General features: G+C 41.2%; 1 protein-coding gene across 1 annotated transcript in view; it reads left to right on the forward strand.

Moving 5' to 3' along the window:
• The window catches only part of CRYM (crystallin mu), a 36,842-nt gene extending 20,876 nt beyond the window's left edge, over positions 1-15,966 (forward strand). Inside the window, exons 6-8 of the mRNA XM_033963056.1 lie at positions 6,223-6,344; positions 11,688-11,772; positions 14,706-15,966. Of these exons, the coding sequence (XP_033818947.1) occupies positions 6,223-6,344; positions 11,688-11,772; positions 14,706-14,779 (281 nt within the window). The 3' untranslated portion in view covers positions 14,780-15,966. The remainder of the gene's footprint in view (positions 1-6,222; positions 6,345-11,687; positions 11,773-14,705) is intronic.
• The last annotated feature ends 219 nt before the right edge of the window (positions 15,967-16,185 follow it).

Below are 16,185 nucleotides of genomic sequence, written 5' to 3' on the forward strand. Positions count from 1 at the left end.
TGTATCTTCAATTGCTTTCGAAAATGGCGGTAAGACACCGAGATTAATAACAGAGGTTTCAGTTCCCTATTCCAAAGAGCCACCAGGTAAGAAAACAAACATTCATGGTATTTTTAATAATTTTATTTTATTTTTTAGTTCAAATATTTTTTATTGAGAAAAATCTTATAATAAACATTCAGAGAGTAGAATACATATTTCAAAGTATTTCTATATACACTTCCCCCTCCGTATTCGCAGTGGTTAGGGGCAGAGCCGGCCCGTGAATATTAAAAAAACGCGAATATATTCGGTCCAGTTCTGCCCCGCTTCTCCCTGCTATTTTAAGCCCTGAAAGCCCCCCCCCCTTAAGCCTTACCTGGTGGTCTAGCGGGTTTTCAGGCAGGAGCGATCTTCCCACGCTCCTGCCCCGTGCAGATTGCTCACAGGAAATGGCTGCCTTGAGTTCCCGTAGTCTCTCGAGCCATTTCCTGTGATCAATCTGCACGGGGCAAGAGCGTGGGAAGATCGCTCCTGCCCCGATAACCCTCTAGACCACCAGGTTAGGCTTAAGGGAGGGCTTACAGGACTTAGCCCGAAAAATGAAAAAGCATTTTTTGTTTTAAAACCGCGAATAATCGAATCCGTAGATACGGAAACCGCGAATATGGAGGGGGAAGTGTAATAATTCTAACTTAAGCAAGGGATACATGTATGTCTTAAACAAAAAAAATCTCCCCATCCCATCCCTTCCCCCTCATACAGAGTGTAGCATCATGCATCATCCATACTCATTCATCCATACCATTCATCCATAACATTTTTAATAACGACAGCCTTTGATTAATGGAAAATTTAAAAGACTGTGTAAACTACTGAAGTGTTTTCCATGCCTTGTTACTGGCATCGCTGGCTCCATTACAGCTGATCTGCCCTGAGCAGTTGCCACAGAGTTGCTAAGGGGACTGTCCATGCTGGAGAAGGAAACAAACCCAGAGCAAGGTCATGCATTTGAATCTGCTTGTACTGTTTCCAGATCTCCTTTCAATTGACATCTCCATCTTTTCTTTTCATACTTGGATGAGGGAGTGAAATCAAGTACCAGGCAACGCAGAAACAAAAACTTTTTTCTTGTTTTTCACAGCTGAGACTTTGCTTGTTAATTCTAGGGGCGTCTCCTAGTGTCTCTGAAAATAAACCTGTTTTCATTGAGCTTCTGTAGTAGGAGAATACCCGCCATCCAACATAATTAGTGTGACCTCAGAGCTCCGGATCAGTCTTTGTTTTTAACCCTTTGTTCTTAAAGAGAAATCAATTGAGACGTCAAAAGTGCATCCCCAAGACTGCAGTGAAAGTTTAATCAGGAGACTGGCCCAGCCTGGCGCTCTTGATATGGTGCTAGATGGTCACTCGATGTTTTAACCTTTCACTTACTGTGATAGTGCCAATCACTGTCCCCTCTAAAGCTGAGCGGGTGTCCTCCAACTGCATTGCTACCAGTAGGGGGCAATGTGCTTTCAGTCATTGTGGACAGATAGGTTCCCTGGAGTCTTGCAGAATTTGCCTTTCCCTCACTATTGAAAATCTGATAGTGAAACAGCACCCCCTACTGGCAGGTCTGTAAGTGGAGGACTCCCGCTTAGCATAGAGTCCATTGATGACACTGATTATGCATAGCAGCATAGAAGTGTCTCCTCCCGAGGCACCTGCAGCAGTGTTACATTTGAAGAGTCTGCAAGATCACTGCATACATCTAACAGCCAGCGGCATAGTGAGGGTAGGAGCCGCCCCCACGCCTTCCCCGCCGCCTACGCCACACTCGGGTCCCCTTCCCTCCCCATACCTCTTTAAATCTTCGCCAGCACGAGCTGCTTCTTCGGCCTGCTGCTTGCGCCAACATTGGCTTTCCCTCTGATGTCATTTCCTGGCCCCTATGACCCAGCAGTGATTTCAGAGGTGAGCCAGGCCGGCGTGAGCAGTAGGTTGGAGAATTTACTCATGCCGGCGAAGATCTAAATAGGTACTTGGAGGGAGGAAGGGAAAGCATGAGTGTGGCTTGTGGGGGTGGGTGGTGGAGAGGTGCCAGCGCCCCCCATCAAGACCGCCCCCCATTTTTGCTATTTGCTAATTGCTATGGCACTGATGACAACTTAATTTTCACAAAACCCCAGCCCTGACTTTGTACACCCCCTAGCCATCGGGGGTTTTGTGATATCCACAATAAATATACATCGATTAGCATGTATTCCTCCATTGTATGCAGACCTTATCTTATATACAGTATATTCATTGTGGATATCCCAAACACCTAATTGTCTGGGAGATACTTAAAAACAGAGTTGAAAATCTCAGATTTTAGGGATATTTTAATTAAAATTAGTCTTCCATTTTCCCCTGGAAAATGCTGACCATGCAAATTTGGGCCCACGCCCAATTTATGAATGCAATTTAATTGAGGAACAAACCAATTAGCGCCAATAATTAGGTGCTAATTGGCACCTCTAAGCTGAGCATGAGCCCTTCACTTCACTTACAGACCTGCCAGTGGGGGGTGCTGTTTCACTATCAGATTTTCAATAGTGAGGGACAGGTAAGTTCTGCAGGACTCCAGGGAACCTGCCTGTCCATAGTGACTGAAAGCACATTGCCCCTACTGGTAGCAGTGCAGTTGGAGGACACCCGCTCAGCTTAGAGGAAACAGTGATTGGCACTATTCTATAAAGATTGTTCACATAAATCTTTTAGCTCATAACTGAAAAGGGGGTATGGGTAGTTTGGGGCTTGGTGCAGTCACTTTTATAGATTTCAGGGGAACTGTACCTAATTTGCACATGACGACTTACCCCAGGTTTCAGTTGGTGTAAATCCTTGCACCCAGAGTTCAACATGGATCCCAGTGCTGTGCGTTATTCTGTAAACAGTTAGCTCAGAGTGCCAATTATAGAATAGCATTCTCAGTGCTTGATTTTTTTCGGTTTGGGTCTAATCTTTTGTGTCTACAGTAAAACCCTTCGCAATTAGAACTAATTTGCAATTAAAAAATCTCTTGGTAGCCAAACTATTGAACAGTCAAGTCATGCTGACAAGTTCAAGATATAAATATATGTAAGGAAAACATTTTTTTTTTGGGGGGGAGAGTGGAAGGTGGGGTTTATGGTTTAATTTTATTTAATATACAAGCAGTCCCCGAGTTACAGACGTCCAACTTGAGTACATACACACATACACATAAAATATTTTAAAACATTTTAGAATAATTTTGCAGACAGTATTACTAATAAACCCTCACGACACCAGAATCATCTCACTTATTGGAAAAAGCTTTCTCAGAAAGGAATGTTTTCAAAAGTGTTCTAAATTTCAGATAAGTGGGTTCAAGACACACTATATTTGGAAGAGAATTCTAAAGAGATGGCGAAATACAAAATAAAGCTCTTGCTCTAGTTAATTCATAATGAAACGCATGAACAGAAGGAATTTGAAGACACTGATCATTCAAAGCATGCAAAAGTCTTGGTGGACAGTAAGAGAAGAAAGATAAGCTGGACCATTGCAATGAAGTGATTTAAAAGTTAAAATAAGAATTTTAAATTGAATACGAAAAGAAATTGGAAGCCAATGATGCTGAAGATAGAAAGGAGTAAGATGATCAAAATGAGAAGCATTAGAAAAAAGACAAATAGCAGTCTACGAATCTGTGTCTGAGGAAGACCTGCATAAATACTGTTACAATAGTTCAATATAGATAAAATAAGTGAATAAATAATAATCTTTTATGAGTACAAATCAAGAAATGAACGAAGCGAACAAGATTTAACCACAGCCGAAATGTGATGCTCAAAAGACAATTGTTGGCCTAAAATTACACCTAAGTATTTAAACTGTGTAACTAAAGAAAGAGATACCACTGGAATTAACCTAGGAGCAGGATTCTTACCAGTAATCCAACAAGCCAAAGATTTTGACAAATTAAGAAGTCTATTCTGATTTAGCCAGATCAAGATTTTCTCAGTAAGTTGCATGTGTTGCGTGTTTAAAGAATGTCTTTGGATGCTCCTCTAGGGAGGACATAAGAATAGACTTATTGGGTCAGATCAAAGGTCCAACAAGCCCAGTAGCTCATTCTCACGGTGGCCAATCCAGGTCACTAGTACCTGGCCAAAACCCAAGGAGTAGCAACATTCCATTATCTCAGAGTAATTAAGATTCCGAAACTCCAAATAATAGCAACATTCTATACAGAATCCCCAAAGAGTAGCAACATTCCATACAGAATCCCCATGTCTGTCTCAATAAAAGACTATAAGAACAAAAGAATAGCCTTACTGGGTCAGATCAGTGGTCCATGAAGCTCAGTAGCTCATTCTCATGGTGGCCAATCCAGGTCACTAGTACCTGGCCAAAACCCAAAGAGTAGCAACATTCCATGCTACCGATCCAGGGCAAGCAGTGGCTTCCCCATGTCTTTCTCAATAACTGATTATGGACTTCTCCTCCAGGAAATTCTGTACTGGAAACTCACTGGGTCTTTGTATCATAGACCTGCTCTGGTGATAAAGAAATATGCAAAAGGGAAAAAATCCTGCAATAGTTACATTTTGATGGCCCTCTTTTATTTCCAACAAAAAAACAACAGTGGAGGAGACGAAGGTCAAACAATGCAGCTCCAAAGGATGAATCAATTACTGAGCCACCCCCAATCAATAAATTCATCCATTGGATCTGCAGTTTGTCCTTCATCTCCTCCGCTGCTGTGTTGTTTACTTGTATATCTGCGTTAGGCTTTTCTTACGGTTTTTCCTCTTTTATTGCCTCCACGTTAGAGTACAATCTTCAAAAGATTTTACATGGGCAAACACAGCGCAGTAAGAGGGCCATGGGGAGGGCGGTCCGCCCTGGGCATGGCACCCCTCCTCCTCTTGGCCCCCCCGGCTCCTCTCCTGGCCGCGTACACGCGCCTCTTTCCTTCCCCTGTACCTTTTTAACTTACCTGGCGTGAAGTTAATGCCCGCGTCGACATCGGTGCTCTTTGTGATGTCACTCTGGAAGTAATGTCAAAGGGTGAGCTGATGCTGCCATGGGCATGCTACTCACACAGGAGAAGTTAAAAAGGTACGGGAAAAGGGAAAGGGGTGTCTGCGCGGCAGGGGGGTCACCACCGCCCTGGACACTGCTCACCCTTATTACGCCACTGGGTAAACACTTGCATATCCATGTAAAAACATTTGAAAATTACATTCCATCCCCCCCCCAATGAAAGCAGGTGCAAGTACATATATTTTAGGACAGTCATCTACTTTTATCTAGACTGAAAAGAAAGGGGAGAGGTTTGCAGGTAGGTTTGGGGCAGGCAAGGTGCGTAAATATACAAGCAACTATAATTCCTGAAGAGTACACAAAGCCGTGGCCAGCGGCTCCTTGTGTGTTCCGCGCCTCATCTGGAAGCCTTCCCTCTGACGTTGCGACGTCAGAGAGAAGGCTTCTGGTTCAGGCGCAGGATGCGCATAGGAGACTTTGCCCATGGCTTTGTGCACTGCAACACTGAGGAAGAGGGAGTTGGCCCAAAGACAACGCCGCATTGATCGCACCATGGATCAGCAGCTGAAGAACACTGTCTCGGGCCCTGTGGACTGGCAGGAAATTTCTGCGGACCAGCACCGGTCCACGGACCAGCGGTTGAAGAACACTGCTTTAGAACGATGCTGCCCAATTTTTTTGTGCCTGTGATCCCATGATTGTGGCCAAATAAAATTATATGCTCCCCTGGAAGTATAGAATAATGATATATCTGTGGAGAGCCCACCTAGGTCATGATCCCACTGGGGTCCTGATCCACAGTTTGGGAAGCTCTGCCTTAGAAAATTCACTTGTTTGTGTCCATGGCCTTCAAGAATGATGACACTTAGCTTAAAATTTCTCTTGAGGGTCCTTTTCTAGACGAGGTCTCTAGAAATGCTTACAGTATTAAAGGTAGAGCCCCTTCAGAGACCTGTAGAGAGGTAATATCTAATCTAATCCTTAGGTTTGTATACCGCATCATCTCCACGTTCGTAGAGCTCGACGCGGTTTACAATTGGAGAAATAGGAAGGAACTACAACAGAGGGTTAGAGGTAGAAGTGTGAAGAAAATTTAGAGGATATGTGTGATTGTAGGATACAAATGTTTAATTCTATTTCTCACATAAAACAAGATCTTGCAAATTAATTTTAAACATTCATATCTTTTTTTTTTTTTTTTGTTAGCTGTCGGTGCGTGCAGACCAGATTGGAGAGAATTAGATGATAGCCTGATGCAGCACTGTGTTTTGTATGTGGATTCCAGAGAGGCAGCATTGAAGGAATCGGGAGATATTATACTATCAGGGGTAATTTCTTTCTGCAATTACATTCTTGTGACTGTACAGTATAATCTCGTTATAGCGGACTTCAAGAGACCTGGAAAAACAGTCTGTTATATCCAGAGTTGCATTTAATAAAAACTTTATTTAGGTTAACTTGAAACAACGTACAATTGATGAACAACATTCATTATACAAGCACAACATCAATAACAAAACTCAGCAAAACATTTGTATGGCATTAAATGATTGCAAAACCAGACCTTAAAAGATGTTCTAAAGTATTATATCGTACTGTACTGGAAAGAAAACTACTCTGTCATTTTCTTCTGGGCTGCATTTTGATACTATATCACCGGCATGCCACGCGTCTTGTAGGCGGAGCCTGCATGTCCGTTATAGCTGAACAAAACTACAGCTAAAAGCCGTTCTGGGGACCAAATTGTTCATTATATGCAAAAGTCCATTATGTACGAGACCGCTATATGCAGTGATTTTCTGTATGTTCATAAAGGCGCACGGCCGGGACCAGCGGACCTTGACCCCTATAAACGATATTCCGTTACAAGCGAGTTTGTTACAACGAGATTATACTGTATGTAACTGTTAAATTTTTTAAAGGCTCTGGTGGTGACTTCTTTGCCAGACAGCGTCAGTTAAAGAAATCAAAAAGGCTTTTTGGATTCTCATGCTTCTGATTTCCTCTCCAGTCTAGATCTTACGAATTCTATCAATCTCTAAATTTTTTCTTCTAATGCTCCTTAAGACCCTCTTCCCTCCCTCTACCATTGCTGCTCTATTATACATAGTAACATAGTAAATGACAGCAGATAAAAGACCTGAAGGGTCCATCCAGTCTGCCTATTAGTTATACCCATTAAAAATACACGATTAAATTAACTTGTCTCTTCTTTGATATTTCTGGGCCATAGACTGTAAAGTCCACCTGGTATTGTCCTAGGTTCCAAGTGCTGAAGTTCCATCTAATCAAGCCATTGTGACTCTTATCCTTATCTCCTTCAAGATAGACTCAAGGTAGACTCAAGAACAATGTATGGAAATTCTAATTTACGAGAGGGTGGTGGATGCCTGGAATGTGCTCCCAAGGGAGGTGGTGGAGGGGAAAACGGGGACAGAGTTCAAAAAAGCGTGGGATGAACACAGAGGATATCGACTCAGAAAATAATAGTAAATATTGAAGCATTAAGGCCAGTACTGGGCAGACTTGTGTCCGTTTGGTGGAGGATGGGCTGGGGAGGGCTTAAATGGCTGGGATGGTTTAGATGGGCTGGCGTGAGCTTCGACGGAGACTTCAGTAGATGGAACTTAAGCACAGTAACGGGCAGAGCTTTGTGTTCTTGCCCAGAAATAGCTAAGAAGAAGGAAAATTTAAATTAAATCAGTAATTTAAAGAGTGAGTAAGGTTGGCAGACTGGATGGACCATGCGGGTCTTTATCTGCCATCATCTACTATGTTACTTTTTTTTTGTGGTAATATCTCACGTGTTTTGCTTCTCTATTCTTCTGTCTTTCTGTCCTGTCAAAGATTGCATCTATAAGCATTTTTTTTCAAAGAATTTTAGCTTGTCAGGTTGTGTTATGGGAAAGGAATTCTAATTCTTATCAGGTCTCTAGAAAGGCATTGAAAACTTATTTGTTTGATAAATTTTATTCATGAGTTTATAATCTGTTATGCTTATATAACTTTCTTACTTTGTGAACCGCACTGAACGGAAAGGTACAGCGGTATATAAGTGTATTTTTATGTTCATGTTTAAACACTCCACAATCTACTTGTTCTTTTAGGGCTCCTTTTCTCTGTTCTCTCTTTTCTCACTTCAGAAAGATTTTGATCATCACAGTTTCCAAATTGACCACTTTTCCTGTAGACTGGCTTTCAATTCTGCTGAAAAACAGTATATTTTTTTTTTCTCCTCTGGTATTGCCCATAATATCTCAAAAACGACTGTAATTTGTCTTGTTTTGAAATGGTATCCCTCAATTATATTATTGTCTCAAACATCCTGTTTCTCACCTTCCCTTCTTTTCTGCATTTCTAGAATGCACTGTTTATATCTGCTCTTTTGACTGCCTTTTGTCATGGATTCTTTTAGATTCAGATCTTCACAGTCTACTGAAAACTTGCACCTACACATTGCTGTGGGGGTTTTTTTGGTTGTTTTTTTTTTTAACATTTTTATTATTTTATTAAATTACAATAGTGTAATACATTTAATTGAAAATAGCAAAATATTACAAAGAATACACTATTTCAATCAGATAATATTATAGAATCATAACTATACCCAACCCCCTTCCATCAATTATTAATATTGACAATTCTGAACATCTTTAATATGAAGATTCAATATCCATATTTTTAGTACCTTTCCCTACCCTCCCCCTCATCCCATCCCAGATGTGTAATGAAAAAACTCAGAAAGGCAATATATTCTTTTTTAATGCGACATATAAATTTTATACATTTTCTAAATGCTTGAATATACCACAGATCAGAACTTTTGAATAATAAATATGATAGATGGAACAAATAATACTATCTTTAGTGTGGCTACCATTGCACAGGATTAGCAAACTAAGAACTGCACTGACACTCCAGGGTCTGCTTTTGGCTTCTTTTAGGTACAAAGATGAGAATTACAGAATACCATAAGAAGTTGATGGAGCTGCATTAAAACCTCGTAATTATTTTTTGACCCACCAGTTTTTCCCTGTTCCTGAGAGCTTATGGCTCAATCAGAACCAGCCTCAGTTTGAACTATAGCATCATATATATATATATATATATATATATATATATATATATATATATATATATATAGGGGTTTTTCTTTTTTAATAATTCTTAGTCGTTTTTGAAATCAGATACATAGGGCTCCTTTTACAAAGGTGCGCGAGCGGTTTTAGCATGTGCTAGCCGCTACCGCCTCCTTTTAAGTAGGCGGTAAATTTTCGGCTAGCGTTCGCTAATCTTGTGCGTGCGCTAAAAACGCTAGCGCACCTTTGTAAAAGGATCCCATAGTGCAAACAGTTGAACAATCGAGTAATATAACATTGCACTTTATTCCAACAAATAATTTAAAGCTGTTAACCCCCCCCCTCCTGCCCTAACCCTCCTCCCCCCACAATCTTTCATGAATCAAAGGGAAATAATGTTCACAATTCACAATCATATCTTACAATACTTTGTTAATGGGCCCCAAATTTCCTTGAATGTGCTATGATGTTCCCTCTGTAAAGAGTTAGGGCTCCTTTTACAAAGCCGCCTTAGCGGTTTTAGCGCACGCACCGGATTAGCGCGTGCTAGCTAAAAATCTACCGCCTGCTCAAAAGGAGGCGGTAGCGGCTAGCGCGCGCAGCAATTTAGCGTGTGCTATTCTGCGCGTTCAGGCCCTAGCGTGGCTTATAAACTTATAAATCTGGTGGCATAAGGATTCCCACCAGAAACTATAATTTAAGTTATCCCAATTTTTCATTATCGGCTGCATGGCGACTCCTGTCATGATGAGGAGCAATTTATTCTGGTTTGCATTGATTGGTTTCTTGGGGAATAATATCGTTCCAAACAATATTATATCATATGACAGCGATGGCGGAACTTCAAATATCGTAATAATTTGACCACCCAAACGGAGTTCCAGAATTTAAGTATCAAGGGCCAATAGTATAGCAAATGATCCAGTGTCCCTATATCGAGATGACAGTGCCAGCATCTATTAGATTTAGAACTGTCTAACCTTTGTAACCTAACAGGGGTCCAAAAACTGCAAACTTGCACCTACACATTGCTGTGGGGGGTTTTCTATTATTCTTTTCCACTGGACCACTTGTATTTTACTTTTGATACTGTTCCTCTCTCAGCTCTCCTTTTCGTACCTTATCTCTCTAGCTATTGGGTCTTGTCAACATTCTTCTTCTAGCTTGTCCTTTCCTTTAACCTTTTCCTATCGTGTGTCCCGGCTGACGGGACATTCCAAAAATGTCGTTGCCATCGTTTGTCCCATGGCATATTTGAATTTACAGACTTATGACTTATTTACATTATGTTTACAATAGCCGTAAATGATAACGGTGAATAATACAAAACTTTGCTAAAATAATTACGATTGGAACCAGCGTAACGTAAAATTTATTACGATAGGAAAAAGTTAATAGTCCATAAAGTTCTGTGTGATTGCTCTGAAGTGGAAGCAATTAGTTGGGCCTACTGTGTTGGATTGACGAGTGAAACTGATTTCTTTGAAAGTTTTGGAACAATTGATGGATAAGCACGGTGGGCGCTTTGACCCCTTCTAGTGATTTATGGACACGACTAGCTCTGATCTTACAGGATTCCATTGCTGCTAGCTCATGTTCTACTGTTCACTGCATTACCTTTGTATCATGCCGCTGTACCGGGCTATAGTATGCCCCCACCTGGAATACTGCATCCAGAACTGGTCGCCGTACTTGAAGAAAGATAGTACTACTCAAAAGGGTCCAGAGAAGAGTGACTAAAATGGTTAAGGGGCTGGAGAAGTTGCCGTACAGTGAGAGATTAGAGAAACTGGGCCTCTTCTCCCTTGAAAAGAGGAGACTGAGAGTGGACATGATCGAAACATTCAAGATAATGAAGGGAATAGACTTAGTAGATAAAGGCAGGTTGTTCACCCTCTCCAAGGTAGAGAGAACGAGATGGCACTCTCTAAAGTTAAAAGGGGATAGATTTCGTACAAACGTAAGGAAGTTCTTCTTCACCCAGAGAGTGGTAGAAAACTGGAATGCTCTTCCGGAGGCTGTTATAGGGAAAAAATCCTCCAGGGATTCAAGACAAAGTTAGACAAGTTCCTGCTGAACCAGAACGTACACAGGTAAGTCTGGACTTAGTTAGGGCACTGGTTTTTGACCTAAGGACCGCTGCAGGAGTGGACTGCTGGGCACGATGGACCACTGGTCTATCCCAGCAGCTGCAATTCTTATGTTCTTATGTTTTAGGGTGTCTCTTGTCAACATGTCTTGTATGATGATTTTTCATTGCATTGCAGGGTGTGTGTGGGGGAAAGAGGATGGATATAAGCATGTTATTTTATATGCATGATTATTTAGGATTTTGCAATTGCCTTGCATCAACAACATTGTTGTACTTTTTTGTAGCCCTTTATGGGGCATATGTTTGTATTTCAATTATTAATGCTAATAAAAATTTATTAACAACAACAAAAAATGTCCAGGTATCTGGACAGTCCTAAAAAAAGAGGACATGTCCAGGTTTTCCCGGACATATGGTAACCTTACTATATACCATACTTCATAATGTAATATTACCACTTGTCACATAACATACATAAATAACGCTTCTTTGTTTTGCAGGCAGAAATTTTTGCCGAATTGGGTCAAGTATTGAAAGAAACAAAACCTGCCCTGGCTGAGAAAACTACAGTGTTCAAGTCAGTGGGTAAGAATACAGATCGTTCATTGAGAAGTCCAGTTTTATTTTTCATAGGGCTGTACTGGACACATTCCCTGTGTTGTGCTTTTTCACTTTGAAAAATTAATAAACACTTCTGCTAGCAAAAGGTTCCCCATTAACAGGAAAGCCCAGGCAAACCTTCAGTCTGGTGCCCAGGATTCAAATTCATTTTCAGGACCCAACCCCCTACCCCTCTATATACACAGATGGGGTGGGGTAATTTTCTAACATTCAACCTATGTGAAAAGTCTTCAAAATGCGCCTATCATTCTCATGATCAAAAAACATAAGATGTCCAAAAAGCATCGTAAATCGGCACTTAGACGTCCTAATCGCCAGGAGGTCCAAGTGCTGACAATCGAAACCATCTTCTGTACGTCTAGCGAGGTGTTCCAGCCTCTGTACATTCAGAGCACGAGATGAGCATGGTGGAGGCACGTTATGGGCGGGCTTTGGGCAGTCTCAAGGGTGGGTTAGACATGGATGTCTTGCAGCGATAATCAAACATTTTGCAATTCATCCTGCACAGGACTTATATATTTGGAACTAGACCTGTGTTAGAAGGGTCTAAGTGCCACAAACTGACCAAATGACCACTGTATGCATCAAGGTAAGACACCCCTACACTCCCCCAGTGTTCACTGACCCATAAAGATCAAAATACAAACATACATACCTGTCTCCAGAACATCGGCACATGGTATAGGAAAGCCTAGTAGAGCTGCACACAGGTGTCTTAAGTAGCCTGGGGCGTGGTCTAGTGAATCATAGAGAGGAGTAGAAAGTCCCATAAGCCAGTCTAGCCACTACATTCAAGGTAGAAAATGTGAGTCCTCCAACCCCCCCCCCCTGAAAGCCCTACTCTACTGCCACCTGCAGCCATATGGGCTATTAGGGTTGTAGACAGGTGGGTATAGTGGATTTGGGGGGGCTCACCATAACATATACTGTACAGAAGTTCTGGTGAGATGTTTATCTGGCACCCTTTATGTGAAGTTCACAGCAGTGCCCTCTAAGGTGCCCCACTACTCTATTGCCATGTCTGGATAGCCAGTCCATTACAGGACTGGCCCCTTCCATGTCCAAACGATCTTTTTCTGGACATTTGGGACTTGGACAAAATTTTGGTTGAAAATATGGTATAAAAATAGATGTCCTGGCAGTCTGAGCGTCCCAACGGTCTGGATATCTACATAGGACAGGGGTAGGCAATTCCGGTCCTTGAGAGCCAGAGCCAGGTCAGGTTTTCAGGATATCCACAATAAATTTGTATGAGGGCAGTGCATGCAAATCCATCTCATACATATTCATTGTGGATATCCTGAAAACCTGACCTGGCTCCGGCTCTCGAGGACCGGAATTGCCTACCCCTGACATAGGAGATTTTCAAAGGAAATTTATTTCTAGACGTATGGTGGTTTGCCTTTCGAAAATAGGCATTTTCTTACTGCCGACTTTGGACGTCCAGCGCCATACGTCCAAATCGGACTTAGACATTAAATTTTGAAAATGCCCCGCCACGTGTCTTTATAAAATAAATTCCCTTGGTGACACCCGGTAGCGCATAAATTCTCTTGCACAAAGCCACCCCCTGCTCTGAAAAATCTGTAAGCTTGTGTATGAATATACATTACAACCAAAGAAGAGGCACGGGAGATGTCTAAACCAACTTCCAGTTACATGTACTTTTATTAGCACTTTATCAAAAGTCCAAAAACAAGTCCTTGATGAGCAAAATGAATATTATCCTGACTAGGATCCCGACTGCATTGCCTTCCTCGGGGGACAACAAAGGACTGGGAGTGTATTAAACTGTACATCAATCCCACTGCCAACCTGATGGATCATTTCTTCATTACTGTTTCCTCTCCTCCAGTTCCGGTTGAGCCGCCAGAGTGAGGCTCGGGCAGATGGTCATAGCTAGAGGTTCTTTCAGCCTGGAGTCCTAAACGCTCCGACACGCATAGGAATTCTATGAGCATTTAGCACGCCAGTCCATGGTAGAAACCTGTAGTATAAGGGTTAGAGGAGCTGCCTGTGAACCAATCCAGAGCACGGAAAGTTGAGAGATTATGAATTTGGAGTTTAGAATTGAACCATGCTGGGGCATGTGGAATTTCAGTGGTTAATTGCAGCTGGATGTAAAAAGATTTTGAACAAATTCTTAGAGGAAAAGTCCATAGTCTGCTATTGAGACAGACATGGGGGAAGCTACTGCTTGCCCTGGGATCGGTAGCATAGAATGTACTTGTGATCTGGATTGACCACTGTGGAAACAGGATACTGGGAGAGATGGACCATCGGTCTGAGCAAGTTTTTATGGGAATTAATGTTGTTTTAGTATGACTTAGATTTATAAACAATGTTTTAAACTGAATATTTTAGAATATTAATTAGAAAATAAATCTGAGATATATTAATTAGATAATAAATCTGAGATAAATACAATATATATGGGATTTATGTTATTAATAATACTACCACATCCGGGTAATCAGCCCTCTAGCTAACTTTAAGTGTAAGAGCGTTCATTTTGTTCAATTCTTTTCTTTGTTCTCGCTAAGGAATCTTGGATCCCATAATTTGAGGACTTGAGCATATTAGTTATTAATGATCTTAATGTGGTTGAAGTATTTCTTGCTTTCTGTACAAATTATTCTTGATTAGACGATTTGAAAATCAATAAATATATTTAATAATACTACCACAAATTAAATTTTGCTAACATTAGTATGGTATTAGCTAAAATGCTGGTTTTAATGTGTTTGCAGGGGTTTAAAAAATGCAGGGTTAATCCTATCCCGCCAACTGTAGCCACTTCCTCTGGATCAGCCAGTTTTAAATTCTGCTACGCCCAACCCCTACATGTGGCTTACATTTTATCTGATGCTAATTGTAATTAAATTTGTGCATTGCAGGCCTGGCTATTGAAGACACTGTTTCTGCTAAACTGGTATTTGACTTGTGGTCTGCCACCAAAACACCTGAGTGAACAGGCAGAAGAGCTGCTGCATATGGAAGAATGAAATATTAAGATTTGTGTGCCCAAACAGAATGAATTCTGCAGAAGATCATGCCTCTACTTGGCAGTAGTGTTGTTTAAAATACAGCATTGCAATGATAGTCTATCTCAGTGTCTCTCAAACTGTGTGCCACGGCACAGTGGTGTGCCACGAGAGATTCCAGAATTTTAAACTTCCTTGCATTAAGGGCTCCTTTTACTACGGTGTGTTAGGGCTTTAACGGGCGGAATGGCGCGCGCTAGAAGGTAACGCCGGCATTGAGCTGGCGTTAGTTCTAGCCGCGTAGCGTGGGGTTAGCGCGTGCTAAAAACACTAGCACATCTTAGTAAAAGGAGCCCTAAGTATACATAAGAACATAAGAAATGCCTTCACCGGATCAGACCGAGGTCCATCCTGTCCGGCGATCCGCGCACGCGGCGGCCCATTTAGGTACTCCTTTTTGGAGACCGGGATTCCCCGTATTCCTCAATACAATTTGCCAGAAGGTGTGCATCCAACTTGCGCTTGAAACTCGGAAGAGTAGTTTCCGCCACGACTTCCTCCGGGAGAGCATTCCAAGCGCCAACCACTCGCTGTGTGAAACAGAACTTCCTAACATTTGTCCTAAACCTGCTGCCACTCAGTTTCAGGCTATGACCCCCGTGTGCGTGTCACCTCCGAAAATGTTAGTAATGCTGTTTCCTGGTCTATTTTATCGAATAGAATAGATTACGTGTACGTCACGTACTTAAGAGTCTGTCAATGTTATGAATGTCTGAGTACGTAAGGATACAACCGCATCGTTCTTTGACGTGATTGATCCTTGAAAACTAACGGCAAGTAATTTTATTTTTTAATTTTCTATGCAGTAGTTATCCTAACGTGAGCAGCAAAGCAATCAAGGCTTTGTTACTATTTGGAGCTTCTTATCTTTGCGAATTTGGATTTTCAGCTTTGACAGAAATTAAATGGAAAAAAAGAGGACGACGGCAGATGTTGGATGATGAAATGCGTGTTTACTTGTTGACTATCGAGCTGTGTTTTGCGTTAATTTGCAATCAAAAACAAACACATCTATCACATTGATTAGCGATTGTATTCTATCTACTTTGGTTCCACAGTTACAATTGCCTATACATAGCTTAAAGAACCTTAAATAAATAACTTTCAAATTTAATTTTTTGTTGGTTTTGCAGTTTTATAATTTCAGTTATAATGTGCAGCAAAAAACATTTGCTCCATTTAGTGTGCTGGAGCAAAAAAAAAAAAAAAAGTTTGAGAGACACTGGTATATATTGACACACATTTACTACCAGCTTTTCAATCTTTGTCACATTTTTTCTAAAAAGAGTTTTGCAAGTTTTGTTCTTGTCCTCTAATCTGTATAAATTATGTT

This window comes from Geotrypetes seraphini, chromosome 11 (assembly GCF_902459505.1).
Source record: "Geotrypetes seraphini chromosome 11, aGeoSer1.1, whole genome shotgun sequence".
NCBI lineage: Eukaryota > Metazoa > Chordata > Amphibia > Gymnophiona > Dermophiidae > Geotrypetes > Geotrypetes seraphini.